Raw genomic sequence first — 22,577 nt, forward strand, 5'->3', positions numbered from 1 at the left:
AGACGCACAGCAACAACAAACGAACTCCAGCACTTGTCAATGTTGGATGATTGAAGCAGTGGTGGCTACTCACGCTAGCGACGACAACGGCTAAAATGGAAGGGAAAATGGTGAAGGTTTAAAGGAGGAAGAAGAAATGAAAATCTCAGAGCACTCCTCACTCTCTGTGCTGCATCTGGAAAAATCGTAAGGAGTAAAGATTTTTATCTGATTTGAAGGAGGGCAATTCTATAACTTCATAAGGCAAAAAGATAGAAAACTAAGACTGATTATGGCCTTGCTCAAGTTCAAACTTGGGACCAAATGGGAAGATATTTTCTCAATTGCTACTACAAGAATTTTCCTTCTCGTCATAATAATTTCAAAGACTAATATAATTATTATTAAAACACAGACTTATATATTTAATTTAACTTAAAATTAAAATTCTTAAGTTATTACAAGTGCAATCTTGTGATATAACAAATCAAGAATAGCATGATCACTGGACCTTCTCACACTAATCAATGGAACCATTTACAATATCCAAACAAATCAAATTTAATTTTCCCCAATTAAAATTGATTCAATGTGGAACTGTCCAGCTTTCTCTTCCATCCTCAGGTCCATTAAATATTTCAAGTGAAAAAAGTATCTTAATTTTTTTACAATACTTTTTTTGTTTTAATAAAAATCTGTTTAAAAATATGCTTTCATATAAAAAAAAATTATATTTTTTTAAAAAACTAATAAACCAGAATATCTTTTTAATGTTTTGTTCTACGTAATTATGGAAAAATTTGACAATATGATGTTTGTATTAACAAAAATTATGGTAATAAAATAAATAATTTTTTACTTTTTATTCTACCACTTTAGAATTTTGTTTTACTTTTCAAAATTATGTTATAAAAAAGATATAAAATAAATAAATATATTTTTTATTTTTACTTCTAAAATTTGTTCTAGAAAATTGTTTTATCAATCGTTCCAAGAATGTAAGACAAAAAAACAAAATCAAACAAAGGCCAATTGTTCTGTGAGATTTGGATGGCATAAGTGACGAAAATGTCGAAGAGAAGCCTCTCTTGAGTCAATTCAAAACACAATTCATCATCTTTGGATCCTCTGTATCTGATAGCTTCATCTTCTTCCCACACAAGATTGACCACAGCAATTAAACCGAACACATCGTCGGCAAGAAAATTAGCAACACCTCCAACACTACCACTTCACTTCTAGAATCATCTCTGAATGATCCCATGAATTCTTTATACCCTTCATGTTCTCTGTCAACTTCTCAAATTTCATTATGGTTTGATTTAAGGACTTGGCTTGGGTTTGGGAATTTTGGGTTTTTAGATTTTGAAGACGTTGAGAAGAATTTGAGTTTGACAGGGCTTATGTGAGTCAGAATGGGAGCTGTTATCGCAATGCTATGGTACGAAAGATTGGGATTTTGGAATTTAGGATTCTTAGATTTTGAAGAAATCGTAATGGCGTTTGATGGAGATGAAGCATGAAGGAGATGAAACTGAGACGAGGGTTTTCAAATTGTTCAGAATTGGGAAGGTAGAGATTGTGAACAGAAGGAAGAAAACGACATGTGAACCTTCCAAAAATTATTGCTGGCAGTAAATTGACTGGTGAAAATCAAAAGATCAAATTGGGGAGATCTTGATTGAAAGCAATGGTGCAGCCAGAATTTAAAAATAAAGAAAGTTAATACTAAAAAAAACATATATATTATAAGGTTTTCATAAATTTTAGGAGAGTCGAAAGTATGTAATACTTATATAATATAAAAAAATTAAAAAAATTAGGAGATCACAGTCCCTGCTGGTCCCTCCTCCCTCCGCCAATGGTTGGAAGCAAAAACCTTGATGCGAATACTCCTTCTAGCTATCTATAATGTATACAGAATATTTTTAGTTAAAAAAGAAATTTTTTTTAATCTCATACCTTGTATCATTATCATTTTATTATAATTTTTTATTTTATTTCTTTCAAATTTTGATAAGAAGAATTATGTTATTAAAATATAAATATTTAATAGGTATAAAATTAAAAATTTATTAATTTTTTTATATTAAGAGTCAATAAGTTTTAAAAATATTTAATTTTCATCACTCCATCCATTCAATATTATAAAACACTTTTAATTGAATTATATCCCTCAATGAATTAATTAATTATTTTTAAAATTATACACTCTTTTTATATTTATCCTTATTTAATAAGGTGTCTCAATTATAAAACTTTATTAATTACAACCTCTAATTAAAAGTATTTTTAGAAACGGGTTAAATGGAAAATAAGCTCTTAAATTATTCTAGAGAATATGAAACCCTAAACTCATTTATAATAATAAAAATGAGAACCTCCAAAAATACCTTTCATCTTGAAAAAAAAAATGTGGACTTTTCCTTGACCCAAGTAATATAATGGTTTGTAGAAATTGTTTGTTATATAAAATCTCCATGTGAATAACAATTTATCTTTTCTTTCCTTTTCCTGTATAGGAGATACCAACCATAGGAGACTTTATTCTCATTCATTTTGATGTTCGTCAAAGAACAAGAGGATTGAGAGAGAGAGATTTCCTGGTAGAATTTCTTTAGCAAACATCTCTCAGGTAAGTTACTCTAATCTATTTCTCTGGTAATGAGATCTGTGTGTTGTTTCGATCTTGCATGAAGAGAAAGATTCTTTTTTCCTAGATGAGGTTAACTAGAATAATAATGATTTAAAAGACATCTTGTAATGGAATAGTCCTGTTGATTATTTCTAAATGAAAAGAAGGTATTTCATTAGTAAGTTGATTTTCCATAGGACTTTCCAAAACAAGTCCCTCTAACAGGGAGATTGCTGATCATTGAAACCATCAACAATTCTATATACATGTGCTTGTTGAGTTACCATTCCAAATTAATTTGTGCTTGATTCCATTCAAGGAAATTAGAATAGATGATGGTTGCTCCATTTGCATTCTAGGGCAGAAGCTTGAAATGATGGAGTAGATCCAAGTCAATGGTAGGGTTGTTTGTTCTAGTCAAAAGATTAGATACCTTGCAAAATCCACTATTTTCCAAATCGTGACTAAGCTGGCTATGACTAGGAATCCAAAAAGGGGAGTTTGGGGGGATAATTTCACCATCACCAATCCTCCAGTTGAGTTTTTGAACTACTAAATTTGTGAACTTTGAAAATTTTTTAATCTATTCCAGAGATGCAGCCTTTTTTAACCTTTAGAAGTACCCCAAAAGAAATTCGTACATTTAGCATATAGGGTACAACAAATAGATTTAGATAATTTGATGCAAGAGATCAGGAAAATATTAGCAGTTGATAGGACAGATTTGATCAGAGTGAGTCTAGAAGCTCAAGAAAGTATACTAATGTGAAAGTATACTCTAATTCTAATTTAAAAAGATAGAGTAGATTGGTGGCCGATTTTTTTTCATTTTTATTTATTGTAGAAGATATTTTTTTTATTTCATCAATTCATTTTATTTTATTATCAAACCAACTATTTTTTGGTATAAAAAAGTTTGGGTGAGTTAGGTCTTGAAAGTAATATTTTAAAACTCGAATTGAGCTAGACTAGTTGGATCATCACATGAATACAAAAGTGGCTCGGTTTGACTTGTTAACTTATTTTTGGGATTTAGACCATTTTGATAGAACCAAAGTTAACCTAGAGCCCAAAAACGGTTGGACCATCATTTCTTTTTTTTTTTTGCTCTTATTTTATTAATATTTTTAAAATGTTAAAATATTAATGCCAATTTTCTTCCAAATTTTTTTAGGAAAATTTTGAGATTTGTTTATTTTCATTGTAATTAAATTATATAGAACATTGAAAACTTATTTGCTTTAAAAGACAAACAAGGTAAATAAAAAAAAACATGCATATGAAAACAAAATAAAGAAGCTAAAACTTAATATGTTATAGTCAAACAATTCTAAACCCTTGATGATATTGTCAATATTTTAATGTTATATTTATTTGTGTATATAAATATTATCTTTTATTTAATTACTATGTTACTAATTCGATTGTTAATCTAATCGATTAAACTATAAACTTATGATTCATTGACCGTTTCAATTTATCATTTAGTCTAATTTTTAAAACATTACTTGAGAATATATTAGGGTTAGGATATATTTTTAGACTCAAAGAGCACTTATAGAGATATTTGTAAATTGTCCATTGACAACATCTTCACATCAATAATAAAATTTGATCATACAATCTTATAAAATATATGTTATAATCCAAACTCTTATCAAGTAAATAACCTTTGGTGGTCATATCAAACCAACTTGAATCTTTATCCTACAAACAATGCATGAAAGCAGTAGCCACTATTATAGGAATAAAAGCCCAATTAACCCGGAAGATTGATGTGCTTTGCATCTCAGGGGCCACATTAAAACTCGTTTATTACATATTTGACACAGATGATTAACAAATAAAAAGACTCATTGGGTCTTGGAGCGAAAAAAGAAAAAGACTCATTTGCTCCTTTTTCATATAAAAATCATAATAAATTGCTTTATATCTTTTTAACGGAAAATGACAAAGAGATCTTAAAAAGATTAATTTAATTTTGGTCCCAAGTGCCAAACTTTAAGAGTTCGCAAATTCAGCTCTTAATTTTATTTATTTTTCAATCATATTAAAATTTTAAAAAATAAGTTATAAAATTAATAATCAAACTTGCAAACTTCTAAAGTTTGACGCTTGAGACTTAAATTGAATTAATTTATTCCCTTAAGATCTATATGTCATTCTCCCTCTTTTTAATTCATTGCTATTATATTTCTATTCTACCAATCATAATAATGCAAATATCTTTCTATCTGATTTCAACCATGCCAAACAAAGGTTTAATAAAATATCATTCTCATTCCTTTTACTTTATTTTTCATTCCATCCCAACGTACAAAATGCAGAGTAAGATTTGCAAGACCATTTTTTTCTTCACCTGAAAGATTTGCAAAATTATTTGACTTACGTGTAAATATGTCTAGACAAATTAATGAATATAATACTTTTTTGTGTCTTTTTTTTTTTTGGCTTTCACTTTGGTATCCCAAGTTTTGATCCAAACTAATTTAGTCAGTAGCTTGCCGATTTTATTTTTTTTTTAAGAGGGCTTGACCTCCTACAAAGATTTTAACCATGCTTTATATATTTATTTGATTTTTGACTAGCCCATCTTCATGTGATTCCATTGAGCCTTTGACTCATGTGGACCTTGAGACAAGGGAAGAAAAAAAAAAGATGTAGATTCTTTTTCATTTGGTTTGAAATTTAATAATTATATTAAGAGTGTAACAACCCAAGATTTAATTCTTGATAAAAAAAACTCAATTTTAATTAAAATTTAAATTGACAATAGAGTATTTTAATTATATATATATACATATATATATATATATGGACGGATCGCGAAGTGGAAAAGTTGGCGATATTGTATCAATAACTTCTTACGTTATGTCCGTGTTCGTATGTCCGTGTTCGAATCCTGACATGGTATAAGGAGAATTTTATTTTAAAAGAGTGATAATAAAATTCTTTATGAATTTAAGAAAAAAAAGTTATAAATATAAAAAAATTATAAATTATTTATTTTTAACAAAATAATTTAATAATTTAAATAAATTTATTAATGAAAGAAAAACTTTTAGAGATGTTAAAAATATTATGACATTTTAAAATATTAAATTATCATTTGAGAGAGATTTTATTGTTATTTTTTTATTTTTATTTTAGATCACTATAAAATTACCAAACCACCCTCAGTTCAATTAAAAAACAGAGAGAAAAAAGGAATCAGAAACCAGTATTTTCTTCTTCGAGATGGCTCTGATTTGCAGCAGGAAGGATGCACCGAAACCCTAACCTTTAACTAGCCGCCGACATGTGCCGGAGTCGTCCACCGCTGCTGTGATAATCTGTCGCGATTTCTTCCCCGGTTCACCGTCATTCTCAGCCCTTTTCCTCTCCATTTGCAGTTTTCACTGTCGGTGTGAGTGCTCAAGGTCGCCGTGTTTCACGCTTGCTCTGCTATTCAACATTTGAATTGAGATCCATTCATTCTTCCCCTACATTATCGCCGTCGATCACTGCTGTGGAGGCCGTGGTTGGTCTGACATTTTCTCCTTGTTCTCCCTGTCCGTGGATCACTGTAGGTACTTCTGTTGCTGCGAGCTTCTTCTTCCTCTGCTTTCGTCGATTCCTTCTTTCCCTTCCCCTTCTTTATCATTGCTGATTCATGTTTGAAGCTTCAAACAATAATTCCAGTTAACTCCGTGCGTGTGAATATGTGGTGAATTTTCCCTCTCTGTTGAATCAGTGCGTGTAGGTGAGGATTGAATGTTGTGAAACTGATCCTTCCTCTTTATTGTGTGTGCCGTGTGAATGTGTTGGCAGTAGAGGTATTTATTCAAATATTGGCAATTTGGCATTATAGAATTGTTTGGGGCAAATGGTTGGGATGGGATTGGAAGATGAGCCTAAACTTATAATTTAAAGATTGATATTTATAAGATGTTTGATAAAATGCTTGTTAAATGAAGCTGCTTCACTGTCTATTTTCTAAAATTTCATTAAATTTTTTGGAAAACAAATGGTTTGGATGTTATTATTTTGTGAATTCAGTTATTGTATAGAAAGTTGATTATAAAGATAATGTAGTTAATTGAATTTTTTGGGGTGAAGCGGTTGTTGAGAAATTGTTAAGCAAGACATTTAAATGTTAAAAAAGCTTTATTGTGAGATTTGAAAATAATGTACATTTGGTGTTTTAACAAAATGTTTAATAGGTGATTGTATTATAATGGAGTATTGAGCTATGGTTTTTGAGGGATTTTTATTTGTAAAGTCTTGATTTTAAAATTTCAATTTTATTATAGTTAAATTTTGATAGTGGTAATGATGGAAGGAAGTTATTGAATTTATTAAAAAGTTTATTTAAAATCTTAATATAATTTAAAAGATGTTTAGAAGATGACAAATGTAATTGAAGTTGAGAGGTGAATTTTTGAATTTCGAAAGTATTTTAAGTAGATGAATAGCGTCCCAACTGATTTTTCAATGAAATTATATTTATTGAAATATTATACTTTTATGTAAATTATTTTAAAAACAACAATGTTGATTATTGAAAATTTGTTAGTTAAATTACTTTATTTTATGAAATTATAAAATGATTGTGAAGAATAATTAAATTGTGGCATATGCATGCACTTCTTCTTATGAGATACATTTTCAAGATTGATGAAAGTACCTTTACCATATTTGATAATTTTTGTTAATCAATAAATATAAGTTTGAGCATTAAGTATGAAATTTTGTCCTGATAATTATTGAATTCATATTTAAAATTATTCATGTGAATTTGACTGAAAATTATATTTTAATACTAATAATTTTTTCGCATGTTTGAGAATGGATTAGAAAGGGACTATATTTAGAACATTGATTGCTAATGGTAATTCCATTAGCTATTGACTCGTCTTGATTAATAACTAAGTAATTTAATTATTGTGAGATTTGTTCTCATATTTGATATTCATGGTTTAATACCTGTGTTTGTTTTCATAATTTCAAGCTATGCTTGATTAGTATTACTCTTATGAACTGTTTGTTCATATTTGTTTTGTAACTCAAGTTACGATTGGTTAGTTATCCTCATAAATTGTATATCTATGTTTGTTTTCATGACATAAATCATGTTTGGTTATTTATCCCCATTGATTATGTATCCATATTTGTTAATTATTCTGATAAGTCTCTATAAACATGAGTTTTGAATGTTTAGTGATTTTATATTTCATTAATTTTGATTAGTGATGTTACTATTTTTATTTATTTTGTTTATTTATTTTCTTGAAAGTTAGTGATAATTGTATTTTATACAAAAATATTATGTTTCAAGATTTTATTTAAGATTATATAGAGCTTCTTAATTTCAAAGTTTATTAAACATTTTATATGAAGATTGTTATCTCTTTAATTCATATAATTATTTCAAACTTTTCTTTTATTTTTATTCAATTATTTATTATTTGGACGTTATTCATTAAAAAATTATTTTTGGCCTCAGATACTTTAATTGATGCTGAACCTCCTGCTAATCATTGAGGGCTTACAATTGAACTGGACAGATGTATAATTATTTTTTGAATACCTTTTTTTTGATGTAATGATACCATTTATGTGTTTTATTATGAAAATTTGTTAGACGTTCCACGTAGGCTATAGTTATGGTTTTTATTTTGTTATATATTCTGTCTGTTGGCTAGAAGGAGTTAAACTTTTAATTGATATGGTATTTTGTGTAAAACATTATATTGTAGACTTTTCAAGAGGTTCTATTTGCAAAGAAGGTTTTATCAAAATTTCTACAAAAATATTAAAATTTTTGTTATAATGCATATATTATTAAATATATCATAATCTTAGTATAAATTTAATTATATTTTAAAATGGAAAGATTTTTTAATTTAAAGCTTATAGGATGTATGATATAATTTACATCTCGTGTCAATTATTCTTTATTTTTGGGATGTGTCAAAGAGAAAAATAATCATTTCATCTTTATAGTTTTTTTTTTTCCTTAATCGTAACTCAATTTTTAAATTTTTAATTTGGTGTAACTAAGTTTTTATAGTTTAAATTTTGACTCAATGTAACTTAATTTTTATAATTTTATTCATTTAAAACTATAGTCCTTATGCTATAATAAAAATATTGTTGTTTATAATTTTATTTCTAAAATGGAAGCAACAATAAATAAAACTATAAAAATGTAATTGAAAGGGTTCATACTTTGGAACTAAGTTTTAAAAAGGTCAAAATTATAGGAATTAAATTATATTGAGACAAAAATTAAAGACCAAGTTCTAACTAAATCAAAATATGAAGGACCATAAATGATTATTTTTTCTTATAGTAACACAAATTTCTTGTGAGTATAATTGACAAAGTCGGTAGTGATTTAAAAAATTCATGGTAGATTAAAAAGCAAAGGGGGAAAAAAAAAGAGTCCTCCGAAAGATACAACAACAAATTATCAATAATAAAAGAAATAATTGTCAAAATTATTACCACAGTAAATTAGTTTTAACTCTTAAGAAATAATAAATGAACATGAACCCAATATTGTCAAAACTTAATGAACTGACCAAGATATTAGCTTATTGAATTATGGTGAGATTGTGGTTCGATTAATATCATTTCACTTAAAAAAAAAAAATAAAACCTTTCAACAACTTTTAACGATGACTTTAAAGAATTACCATTAAAAGTAAACAATCTGTAGTGCATTTTATTTGAAAATTTATAGGCAATTGCACCAATATTATGACAAAACTATTTATTATTAATTATAAATAATCTAAATCATCAAATATGGCACAATAATTATCTAGTCAAGCCAATATAAACTTTTATTATGAGCTAAAATTATTAATAAATTATCAAATAGATGTATAACACTATAGAAAAATCAATCACAAGACAAATAAAAATATAAAATAAAAATCAATTGTACCAACATTATAATAAAACAGGTTCATGGCCTATCTTTTCAGTTTTGATAAGCTCTTGACCGATTTACGTTTTATTAGTTCTAAAAGGTGTTGACTGATTTAGACTATTGGCCTGTCCCAATTGGATCGATCAAACTTGCTAGTTAGGTCCAAACAACAATGCATGAACATCAAATACATCTTCCTTCTATTAAATTATGATGTTCCTAACAATATCAAGAATATGAGGCTATGAGCCTCCTTGGTAGCTCCAATAGTAACAAATAAAACATATATAACTAACAACATAATTCAATTCTGTCACTTTTTTTAATTATAATATTCTTTTGATCATATTTATAAGTTATTTTCAATATGTTTTATCAAAATAAAAAAAACCTTAAAATTTATTTGTTCTATCTAAAAATTTATTAAATTTTTGACTTTGTCCCTATTAAATACTATTACATATACATGCTTTAGTACTTTTTCTCACCAACATTTAATAAAAGATAAAAGAAAAACTTATAATAAAAAAATTAATAATGTGACTTATTAATATAATAAAAAAATTTATTCTCTCTACTCCTTAAAAATAGGATTAGAGAGAATAAATAAGATATATTGAAAATATAAAAGATGCTTATCCATAAAAATAATCCAATAACGATTGAATTGAAAATAATAATTAAAAACAATGCACGCATAATCATAAATAGCAAGTTGATATTGTCTTGTACAATATTCATCCAAACCAAAGAAAAAATAAAAAGCAAAGTCCATACATCACAATCGATCCAAACACAGAAAACAAGCAAACTTTCAATCACACCATGTAATGAATACAATTCATACAAATTAAAATGTTCAAACATTGAGTCTTTATTAAAGCAAATTAGGAAAACCACAACTAGCTAGCTTGTAAAATCTGATTGAAATCCAATAGTCTCCAATGAAGTCAAAGTTGGGGCCTCGGGCTTGAATATTCATATCTTAATGATTACCTGTTATATGTTTGACAAAAATAAATAATTATGTACATAAAATTAATGATATAATATTAAAATCATGAAAATATGAACCTTTATTCTCCTTTTCCCTTAGGAACTGATGATGGAAATATGGCGTCCTTATAAATCCAAGTTAAATGAATTAGTGAATAAGTCTACAAATGTACTCGGTTTCTTCTTGTGGTAACGCCCTCCCCTAGGCTTTCTAATTACAAGAAGGTTTATTATCCAAACCAAACATTGGAATTTTGTGATTAAAACCCAATTCTTAAAAACACTTAATCTGATTCCAAGTTCCTGAATTGATGTTCACTATTCAATTTTTTACACTCCAAAAAAATATAAAGGAATTTTACCCTCAATAAATTAATTAAATACTAACATCATTTTTTTACATTTACCCATATTTAATAAGGTGTTTTACTTAAAAATAAATATAAAATGATATATTTATTACGGGTATTTAAAACAATACATTAATTACACCTTATAATGTTAAAAAATATTTTATATTTTTAAACAATTCAGTCCCTAAAAAAATGTCAATGTGCCAGTCATATATTTTAACACAGGAAGCAACACAGAAGAAAAAAACAGATAAAGCAACATTGCTTTCTCACTCCATTCAATAGTTCTTTTATGCCAGAATTTAGTAGTTTGTTTTGATCAGTTTAATTGCGTAGATTAGTCTCATGTGTCAGTCATATATTCCTGGTAAACTGACATGAAACATGGAGGAGAAAAAAAGAAAAAGAGCAAATATAAAGGGGAGAGAGAGAAGAAGGGGAACCCGAAATTCTTGAGAATTCTATTTAATAATCACAAAAAATTGAATATACTTGAGAACCATAACCTTATTTATAGATTTTTAAAAATAATAAAAAAAATAATTTAAATTTAAATCCTAAATTTAAAAGATACTCATAAGATGCTAAACTTCTAGTTTGTAGAAGATAAATATATCCAAGATAAAAATAAAATAAAACAACAAATCCTAATCCTAATGGATAACTATATTTATTCAAATATTCCTTAAGATAATCTTAATATCTTAAAATATCTTAATTAACTAGTATCTCATATTTCATCATAAACTTATTAATTAGTTGTATCACTAATTCAAATTTCAATCAAGAAAGACAGGGCGACTTCAGTAGATCAAGAGCATGACTGTGCCAACATTTTGAGGTCATAAAACAATTTGCTATTTTTTTATATCCCTAAGGCTAAACTGTGCTATTTACAAACTGCTAGACTGCGCTTCTGTGATTTCCTTCTCTCTCTCTCTCTCTCTCAATGTTTTGAGGCATAAAAATATATTTTGCAATTTAATCAAGTTATGTTATTGATGAAAAGTTCATTTGAAATAACAATGTATAAATCTAAAATTTCAATTATAGCATACCACTGTTATATATATAGTCATTTGTTAATAAAGCAAAGAATGAAATAATTAATAAAACTAAATGTGATGAAAAGGGAAATATAAAAAAAAAAGAATAATATTGTTTATACCTGCAAGATAATTAAAATTATGTACTTCCAAATGAAAGAGAAGTAGAGTGATCATGAAAACCAAGCTCGTCCCAGCTCCCAAATATTTTGATTATGACGAAATCAATCTGCAACGATATATATGCAGGTATTTAATTATAAGTAATAATTAGATACGGCCAGTAATTAAAAAGACTAACATTAATAATACTAGAACTAGAGTGCCTTTACCTCTTTTGAGAAAATAATGCTCAAAACCCTTTAAATTTTGACTGGAAAGTGGCTTTAATGGTTGGGTCATCCCATTCCAAGTTGTCCCACCACTCTGGTTCTCCACCAATAAGCCTCAACTTAGCCTTGGCAGAATTGGAATCAAACGGTAACCTCTTTAGATTTGGACACGCAGACACTGTGATGGATCTTAACGAACGGAAAGACAGGACTCTCTCATGAATGCTCCTAAGACCTGGCAAATCATCTAAAGACAGCAGTACAAGAGAAGAGAATATAGAATCCACATTCTCTATATCTTTCTCTTCCTCTGATCCTTCTCCCTTTATCACTTCTTCTATTGAGGAGCAATGCCTAACATCAAGTTCTTGGAGGAGTGGGGCATACTTCAACCATGTCAAATGATGTATGGAGTAGCATCCCTTAATAGTCACGTCGCGAAGCATGGATAGACAACATGTGCCAAACACAGTAGAATCTTCCATAATATTAGTCACGCCACGCAAGTACAAAACCTGTAAATGCTTCATTTTTGACATTGCGTCCGACAGCAACGGCATTTTGATTTGTAAGTCACTATATTTACCAATCCAAAGCCTAGATATACAGTTTTGTAACTTGGTTGACTCAAGTAATTTGTTGATGCCATTCTCAGTTTCTATGTTCATCTGTAGTTCCTCTAAATTTGATGAGCACTCCAGCTCCTCTAGCAATTCTTTCTCTTCTTTGCCATTATTTCTTCCCACAATTTTGGTTGCAAAACAAAACACTTTTAATTGTTGAAGATTTGATATTAATCCCAAAGGAATAGCACCATTTGTTATAAACAAATTAAAAACCTTCAGATTTTTCAAATTCTTCAACATACTTGAGAATTCTGATACTTTTTGTAATTCTACTTCGTGTAATGACAAGTATTCCAAATGAATTAAGCCACCAATTTCTGTAGGTACATTTGGCACTCCTATTAGTTCCAAGACTCTTAATCGACTTGAGTGTTGGATATTTTCTAATCCAGTTATTGCACCATGATTATTATATAAGTTATATCCAACATTCAAACATAATGTTTTGAGATTCCGCCAAGGCATGATTTGTATTTGTGATCCATCATTTTTCATGATTAATATCCTTTCAACGATTTCCCCTTTTTCAGCATTAGTTTGAGATAATACCCATGCATCTTCTTGTACTAAAACTTTCATTTTGCTTCTATATTCATCACATGCTATCCATAATGCCATGTCACGGATGACATCATGCATCTTAATTGAACGCTGCAAAAACATTTCATCTTCAACACTCTCCAACAAGCATGAAAGCTTCAACTTCTCAATTATAGATCCACCATAGCCATGCATTTCCCATACATTTCTTAGGCTATCAGTATCAAGAAATCCCTCCCCAATCCATTTATCGATGAGCTCATGCACCCCAATCTCATAATCCTCTGGGTACAACGCACAATATAAGAAACAATTTTTGTGGGTTTCATCTGGTAATTGATCATAGCTAAACTTGAGGATGGAAAACACTTTTTTCTCCAAATCTGATGCTGTATATGAAGAACTCCTTAAGTTATTCTTTGAGTGTTCCCACGCTTCCACGCTCTCCACCCCAGCCATGGCACTTCCTACCACAGTTAGTGCAAGTGGTAGCCCTTTACATTCTCTAGCCATCTCCATTGCTAGCCTCGGAATTCTAGAGTTAGAGTTTAGAGTTTCCACACCAACTTTCATACGAAATAACTCTAACGCTTCTTCATCTATTAGAATTTTCACTTCGAATTTTCTGTCTGAATCCATTTTCACACACACATCCTTAAATCGTGTTGTGAATAACACTTTGGATTGAAAATTAGTTTCCTTTGGGTGTGGCACCCCCACCCTTTCCAAGGGTAATTTCTCCCATATATCATCCAATAACAAAAAAAATTTCTTCTGTTTTAGGATTTCATAAATCCTTCTTACTTTGTCATCTTGGTTACTACAATGCTGCCAAATTGTCTCTCCAATTCCTATCAATTTTCTGATGTTGTCCATAATGTTGTCCAAGTTAGGCCTTTTAGATACCACCACCCCCATAACATAAAAATCTGATGATCTCTTTCCAAGTTCATTATTAATTTTCTTTAACAAGGTAGTCTTACCTACCCCGCCCATCCCATGCAAACCAATGACCCCAACATTGTTGTCTTCAATACTATTCCATACCTTCTTCAACATCAAGTCTAGACCCACTGTTTCTTCTGAAGGAAACTTAATTGTCCGCAGTGGAACCCCTATTGTAATTTTAATATCCTTGCCAAACAACTTTTCCCCCTCATCTTCTAGGTTTTTTGCATTTCGTAGAATCTTTACAACATTCTTTCCTCGCTTGTAGCTTGACATACAATTCTTTGAACAACATCTACTTAGACATTTGTTTTGAGTTTGTTGAGCTTCAAGAGGTTGGATTTTCTTTATTTCCTATAAATATAATGTTTTTAATTAGCTTCACAATTAATCATCTATCATTCTATACTTTCAAATCAAAATTTGAATGTACAGGTGTACACGTACGTATACTCGTAGAGAAGAATAAGCATGCTTCATTTGTTAATATCAAATAAGACCATGGGTGAATAACAAGATAAACTATGAGTTGAAAATTAAATATTTGAAGAAGCTTGGAAAGGATCGATGGACACTTAAATATTTGGTAGGGTGTCCTTATATTTTTATTTATTTATTTATGTTTACCGCAATTTCAACGATTTTTCTCAACATGTGGCAAGAGCCTAGAGGTGCATAGAAAATATCTAATTATACATTTAAAGTTTCATCCCAATTAATTGAATCTTTAAAATTATTAGTTATTATACTATTTTTTTAAAGAAAAACCGATTTTATTATTTTTGAAAATTTCCATGCCTTGTATGGTAATTTGAGCGCGCCCTATTATTTGCATTTAAAGGTGGGGAAAACTTATATTTCCACTGTTTACCGAATGAAATCATTGCAACTTCTAATAATTTATATTCATTTATAGATTTGAAAAAATTCAATCATTTTAAATAAATATTTCTTTCGCGGTTTCGCTCCATTTTGTGAGACTTTTTAAAAAAATTGTAAATATTAACAAAATCAATTAAATACATTCCAGAATATTAATCATTTAATAAAAAGAAAAATAATTAAAGAATGAAATAACCAGAGGTAATTTTAGAATTAGTAGCATTAAGGAATCATTATTTTTTTAAAACAAAACATCAAATATCTAAAAAATTATTATAAAATGGAGCAGATGTATTATAATAAATTGAAATAAAGTATTTTATCTATCAATCATAGTTCCCATTATAAATCTGAAAAAGTAAATAAATAATACACTAAAATAATGATAAGAAAAAATATTACGATTTATTTTGAAAATATTGAAATTCTTTATTAAACAATGAAATTTGATTTACATCTTTTAATAGCATAAGAATTAAGAAGTAGGTTTTGTTGACAGAAAAAATTAACTCCTAAGGTATATAGAGGTAAAATGATAGATTTCTTCTAATTGTTGTATAAATTGTTGATGGGTGGAAGTAAGCTAGACTTTTATTACACAGCCTACAATCTATCCTTATTGGGGCCTAGCTTGGCCTATTTATAAAAAGACCAAACTTAAGGCCTATTTAGAGGCTTATATACCTAAATAGGTTAAGCTTGAAGTCCTAAAGCTTGGCCTATAAGCCTGTAAGCTTGACTTATTTAGGTAAATTTACATATTTTATTTATTTATGTGTTGTATTATATTCAAATTTGTATATCTATATATTATTTTATATTTAAATAGTTTTATGTTTTTAAGCCTATATAAAATATGAAACACATAGGCTTGATGCCTAATTAAAAACTTTGTGGTCTAAAGTTAAAAATTATTTTAAACCCTACATATGAAGTAGGCCTTTAAAAAGTTTTCAAGTCAAGCCTATCGTATGAGCTTAGAAAAAAGTATATGAATACAAGTTCAAGTTGAGGTTCAACCTGTTTGAAATCTGACTTGGCCTATTTCAACCTCTTGATATACTTTATAAAAGAATTCTTTAATCCTTAATATAAATTATTCAATAAATATTAATTATATTTTTTTAAATATTACCCTTATTTAAATTCATTAATTATGAGAGAGAATGTAATACAAATATAAAAACTTTTTATTTAAAGAGGGATAATAATATTGGAAGTTTATTCTATATTTAGACAAAGTTAATGACTTAATTATTTTTTTTGATTTCGATAAAATAATTAAAAATCATATGTGGGAGTAAAAAGGATTGAAATTTGATTGACATTTTAATTAGTCCTTATAGACTTGCTTTGCTATTTTATTTGTCTAAACATTGGAAGTAAATTCCTGTTAACTGAGTAAAAATTAAAAATGCCATATTCTTGATTATATTTTGAAATTATATTTCATCCAATAACAATGATTTTACAAGTTATACGTAGTTTCAAAATTAACTGAGAGCCAATTTGTTAAACTGATTAAAAACATGAAATTAACTAATTGACTATAAATACTTGAAATTAAATAAATAAATAAATAAAGTGTTTTACCTGTTGAGTCTTGTCGACATTTTGCAGCCAAGTATTGACTTTATGAGTCCCATGCGCGCCTTTGGTAAGTTCTTCTTCTTCAATAAGTGCTTCCGCATCTTTCTTCATGTCTTCAAGCTTCTTGGATTTCTCTTCCAGAGACTGAAGATTCTCTTCCAAGTCATAAACGTAAGAAGCTTCATTCTTGAGGCAGCCACACAAAGACTTGGTCATGTCCCATATGGCTCCGCCTATGCAAGCTGGATCCATAATATATATATTGATGATTTTGTGAATGATAATAATGGATCTGATCGGACCTTGAGAAAAAGATTGAAACTCACTTCGTCTTCTTCCTTCTCTACAAATGTGTTTTCAGAAATTTCATGTCCCAGAAAGCTACGGCAATCGCTATATATAGCTCAATCGTACACAAGACAACGGGAGAATAAAGCAAATATGGAGGGGCACGATGGTATTTTCGCCATATGGTGGAATATAATAGAGACATTTTCCAACTGTAAAGGCAGACACGTCTTTCGTAAGGGGACCACACGGTCTTCAAAATTATTAGCGTCCTCCTTCCGGTTTATCATCGTGGCATGGAGAAATACCGTTCAACCAATCCGGTTAAATGTATAAATTGTTAAATTAATATCTTAATCAATTTAATAAAATATTTTATTTATTATTGGTATATTTAATCAGTTTGATTATAATTATAATTATTAATTTTTAAACTAATTTTTGATTGATTTCATGAGCGGTTCAATTTAGTACCTTGGTTATCATATATTTATTTTTCTAAAATTTTATTTAAAATATAGGATATTAAGTATTCTTATAAATTTTTTACAATTATATTCTTATTTTATTTATTATTTTTAAAAAATATTCTTAAAATTTCAATTATCACTATTAAGACACTTATATAAAACATCTAGTGAGGGTATAGTTAGAAATATATATAATTTTTAAAAATATTAAGGTTTCAATTAATTTTTTAAATTGTGAAATAGTTATCAATGTCCTATATTGTAAACTAAGAGAAGTATTTCATGATATTTATTGTAAGATATTTTCAAAAATTTTATTCCTAGCACAGTTTTTTTCTGTTTTTGAGAAAACTCATTAAGAGGATTAAAAATAAAAAAAATTCCCAATTGTCAAAGAATCTAACATTACCACGTACAATTTGAATCCAGAAAACCTTATATAGAATACCTCTTATATATAAAAATAAGGGAGAGTATATATCCTGATCAATAATTTGAAAAAATAATTATGGCAAAAGTATATCTCTGATTCTTTAATTTTATGAAAGATTTTATTTCAGCTTCTTAACTTTATAAAACATTTTTCAGTCATTATATAACCTTAACGCAATTAATTTTATTAACATAAAAATGTCGATATTCAACTTCTAAATGTTGAAAAAATATTTTTAAATATCAACTAATGATTTTGATTTTTTAAAATAATAATGATTAACACAAAAATATTACTACTCTAGTCCTATTTAGAAATTACTTCCAATATATTTCACCAATATCAAGAAAAACTTAAAACTTATTAACTCTGACTTAAAATTTAATAAGTTATCAATTTACCCTTATTAAATATACATCTTCAATAATATATTTTTTCTTTTCAACATTCAATGGAGGATAAAAAAAATTTATAATAAAACTTTAATAACGTAACTTATAAATAAAATTAAAAAAATTTTCTCTCTCTATCCTATAAATAAGACCAGAGGGAGTATCATTTGAGAGATTAACATTGTTAAGGTTAGAAGGTTGAAAAATATTTGATAAAATTAAGGAACCAAACTAAAACATGTCTAAAATTAAAAGATCAAATGAACATCATTAATGTAATGTTCCCTATCAGTCACATTTTCTCGATTAATAAAAACCGAGAATCACGTTTAAGTAGTAAAAAAAAAAAACGAATTAATGATAGTTAGTTTTTAAATAAAATATTTTCAAAACAAGTTACAAATACTTATTTTAATAGTATAAGTTAAGGAGTTTCAACCGCAAATGAAACATTTATATTCCTCGCTTAGTTTGCATTTAGAATTTTTTTCAATTATTTGAATTAATATTTATGACTCTTTGTTAAGAAAATTTTCTTGAAAACCTAATTGTTATTAATTTTCGTTTTTAGATGTTACTGGCATTCTAAGAAATAAGGATATGGATGGCACATTCAAATTTGAACGTACGTGATAATTTTCCTTAGTCTGAGACTCTAAGCCCTGAGGTTAAGCGTTCATGACAGACACAGTCTTATCAAATGGCGGTGTTATTCTTCTTTTTTGCCCAAAAAAAAAAAAAGTAAGCCTACGAGAAAATCAAACGAAGCATGATAAATTATATTTTCATTAATTTTATTATTAATAATAAAATATAATTTAAGCTTCATTTTTAATTATAAACGATAATAATTTAATATTTTTTAATAATACAAAAAATATTAATAAAATTTTAAAGTATCAATATGTTTCCTACTGTTAATTAAAAATTTAATTTAATTTTTTAGATAAAAATTTAATTTTATTGTAAATAATAAATTTTTGTTAAGTAAATAAAAAATAGAAATAATATATCTATAGCGAATTTATAAATGAGCAAGCATCTGCCACAAAAACACACCTTGTCCTTTCTCATCTTTCAGCTCAAAGTTTTTCCTTTGACACTTTTTTCAACGCATCATATTCTTCTCTCTGTTTTTTTATTTTTTTGGGTCTGATTTTTATCCACAATGAATAAAGCATTGGGAACTAGATGCCGTTCAGCTTCAGGATGTGAGATGTGATACCCATAAATTAAGAATTATAGATAAATTTATACGAATCCAGATTTTATAATTGATTTCTCATTCTTTATTCCTGCTCAGAAATATTTTGGGTCAAAAAAATATTCTGTTTAGATAATTTTGATAAAATCACATGTAGTCGGGATTTTGTTTCCCTATCGCAGGCTTAGTATAGGGAAGATCAAAATGAAGGAGCTGTCTAGCATCTTATTTATAAAAAGGATCAAAAGATTTTGAATTTGCTTTGTTGGGAGTAAGGAATCAAAATGTAATTAAATTTAATGTAAAAAAAATAAAACTACTCGTCATCTGAACCCACATCCCCTAGCCACTCAAAAGGAGCTACTAAGGCTAGTAATTCCTTTCAAATATGTAATGCAGATATTTATATATGTAATTTTAACTTTATTTATCACTTTTTATATAAATATTTATCAGGAGTTTAATGATTATTTATTATTATAAAATATTACTTATGAAAGGATTAATGAGACTTATTAAAAATAAACAGGTTTTTAAAAATATTTATTTGTTTTTATTATCAAAAGCTTATATGTCAAAAACTTATATAAATTTATTATTTTATTAAAATTTACTTTGTCAATTATTAAAAAAATTTTAAAACTTAGTAATAAACTTATCATTTTATAAATATTTTTTATTAAATTATCGATGAGAACTTATTAAAAAAATTTAATATTGATAATTTTTTAATTATTAATACAGATTAACTTATTATGATTAATCTTAAAAATGTGATTTAATTATATATTGTAATTTATAGATAATATTAATAAAACAAGCATTTAATGATTTGGTTGATTTGCTTGTCGGCCATTAAATAAAAGAAATATGATCCAGGCGCGTGGAGTGAAGAGAATAAATCAAAGAACACAAATCTCTTTTCCCCTCCATTCAAACACAGCATAAAAATAAGAATATATCCTTCTCCTTCAATCAGTGGCGGTATTTTTTTAGTGGTGAAATTTTGATTTGATTTGAAGAAAAAGTTAGTTTTAGTCTAATAAATTATTCTCTGTGCACTTAAGAGGTTTCATTCTGTACATAGTTTTTTCACAACGACTTGTGGACTGTGTTGCTGATGAGACGGTGGTGAATCGCTTTCTATAATATTTCTAGCCACTACTTCAAATCCCTTGATCTTCACATGGGTAAGTAGGTATTCAGATTAAATTTTGCTGTTAAATATATTGATAAATCATTAGATTTTTGTGTTATATTTAATATAATATGATATGATTTGAAAATATTAATTGACCATGATACTCTCGCAGCCAAAGTATAAGACATTTTTTAAAGGATTATATATTAAAAAAACTTTTTAGTGTTTCAATGAATTATTAATGTTTTATTTACAAATACGCTCTTAATAAATAAATTATTTAATATTTATTTTTAAGTAGAACACCATTAAATAATGGTAAATATAAAAAAATAGTATTAATTTAAAGATAATTAATTAATTTATTAAGAGTGAGATTCGAATAAAAATATTTTTTATTTTTTAATAAGGGAGCATGTTTTTCTGTAAATCCATTGAAATATATTTAACATACTTGATAGGGATACAAGAACACTGTGTGCATCTTACAGGAGTACTTTTAATTCTACTTCATTAATCTTAAGGGCTTAATTAATAAAGGTTTAGAATTTAATACCTAACCCCCTATTAAACTAGCCAAAGCATTAATTCAAGGTTTATTAATCAAACGATGATTAAATTAATTAGCATAAATTAATATATTTTAAATTTTAAATAATATATGTTAAATATAAAAAACAATACTAATATTAAATATATTTTAAATTTTATTCATAAAAATTAAACTAGTAAAATCTAAATTAAAAACAATGCCAATATCCAAAACAAGCAATATTCATACATAATAATCATTAAAAGCCTTGATATTGTCTTATAAAATATTCATCCAACCAAAATAAAAATAGTAATATTAATTATATTCATACTTCACAATATTCAAAACCATACAAATGACAATATTGATCCACCACACAAACTTTCAATCACCATATAATACATATAATTCATATAAATTCAGATGTTGAGTCTTTAGCCACCAAATTAGGAAAACCATATCAGTAAAAATATCTATCCGGTTGAACTCCAACAACATCTAATAAATCAAATGTGGCGGCTCTAGAATAACCATATATCTTCTTCACCTGTTATTTTTTTTGACAAAAGTTAATATAAATGATTGTGTATAAAAATTAATCAAACGCAGTTAAAAGCAAAGGATATGATTTCAGGTTCCTAAGTTGATATATGTTCAATTCTCAACGTCTTGTAACTACAGAAGCTAACTACTCACATATACACGTGTGGACAAAGTGATGTGGTCATGGATAAATATGAAACATAAAACCCAGTAACATTTGAATTAAAAAACAATAATAATCAAACATAACCATATTCATACAAAATCATAAAATGTAACTTAACATTGTTTTGTAAAATATTCATAGAAAAACAAAATTCATACATCATCCCCCCCAAATAATAGTGCATACAAAACATACAAATTAAAACTAAAGTTCAGACATTGAGTTTAGCTAACCATATTAGGAAAATCCTCATAACTAGTAATGATATTAATATCGGATTGAACTCCAATAGTATACATTAATAAAATCAAAGGCTGGGTTCTTGGATAATATTCATGACAAATAACGATTATGCATAACTAATAATGATAAAATATTATAATCATAAATGGAACTATGAACCTTTATTATCCTTTCCCCGAAGGATCTGATGGACACATAATGTCTCCATAAATCCAAGTTAAATGAATTAGTGAACAAGTCAAATATTATGTTTCTTCTCTAATAATTACGAGAACGTTTATTATTCAGAGATCAGAGTCTTGTAACCAGTTAAAAG

The 22,577-nt window shown here is 27.5% G+C and overlaps 1 protein-coding gene across 1 annotated transcript; it reads right to left on the bottom strand.

Moving 5' to 3' along the window:
• Positions 1-10,325: 10,325 nt before the first annotated feature.
• On the bottom strand, positions 10,326-17,196 carry LOC129315797 (probable disease resistance protein At5g63020). The gene is made up of 4 exons (XM_054959855.1): positions 16,850-17,196; positions 12,261-14,728; positions 12,051-12,157; positions 10,326-10,529 (listed from the first exon to the last, which is right to left on the bottom strand). The coding sequence occupies exons 1-2, from the start codon at positions 17,096-17,098 to the stop codon at positions 12,281-12,283; spliced, it is 2,697 nt and encodes an 898-aa protein (XP_054815830.1). The 5' UTR covers positions 17,099-17,196; the 3' UTR covers positions 10,326-10,529; positions 12,051-12,157; positions 12,261-12,280.
• Positions 17,197-22,577: the final 5,381 nt, after the last annotated feature.

The sequence above is a fragment of the Prosopis cineraria genome, unplaced genomic scaffold (assembly GCF_029017545.1).
Source record: "Prosopis cineraria cultivar Desert tree isolate PC_DT_omini unplaced genomic scaffold, ASM2901754v1 PC7, whole genome shotgun sequence".
Lineage (NCBI taxonomy): Eukaryota > Viridiplantae > Streptophyta > Magnoliopsida > Fabales > Fabaceae > Prosopis > Prosopis cineraria.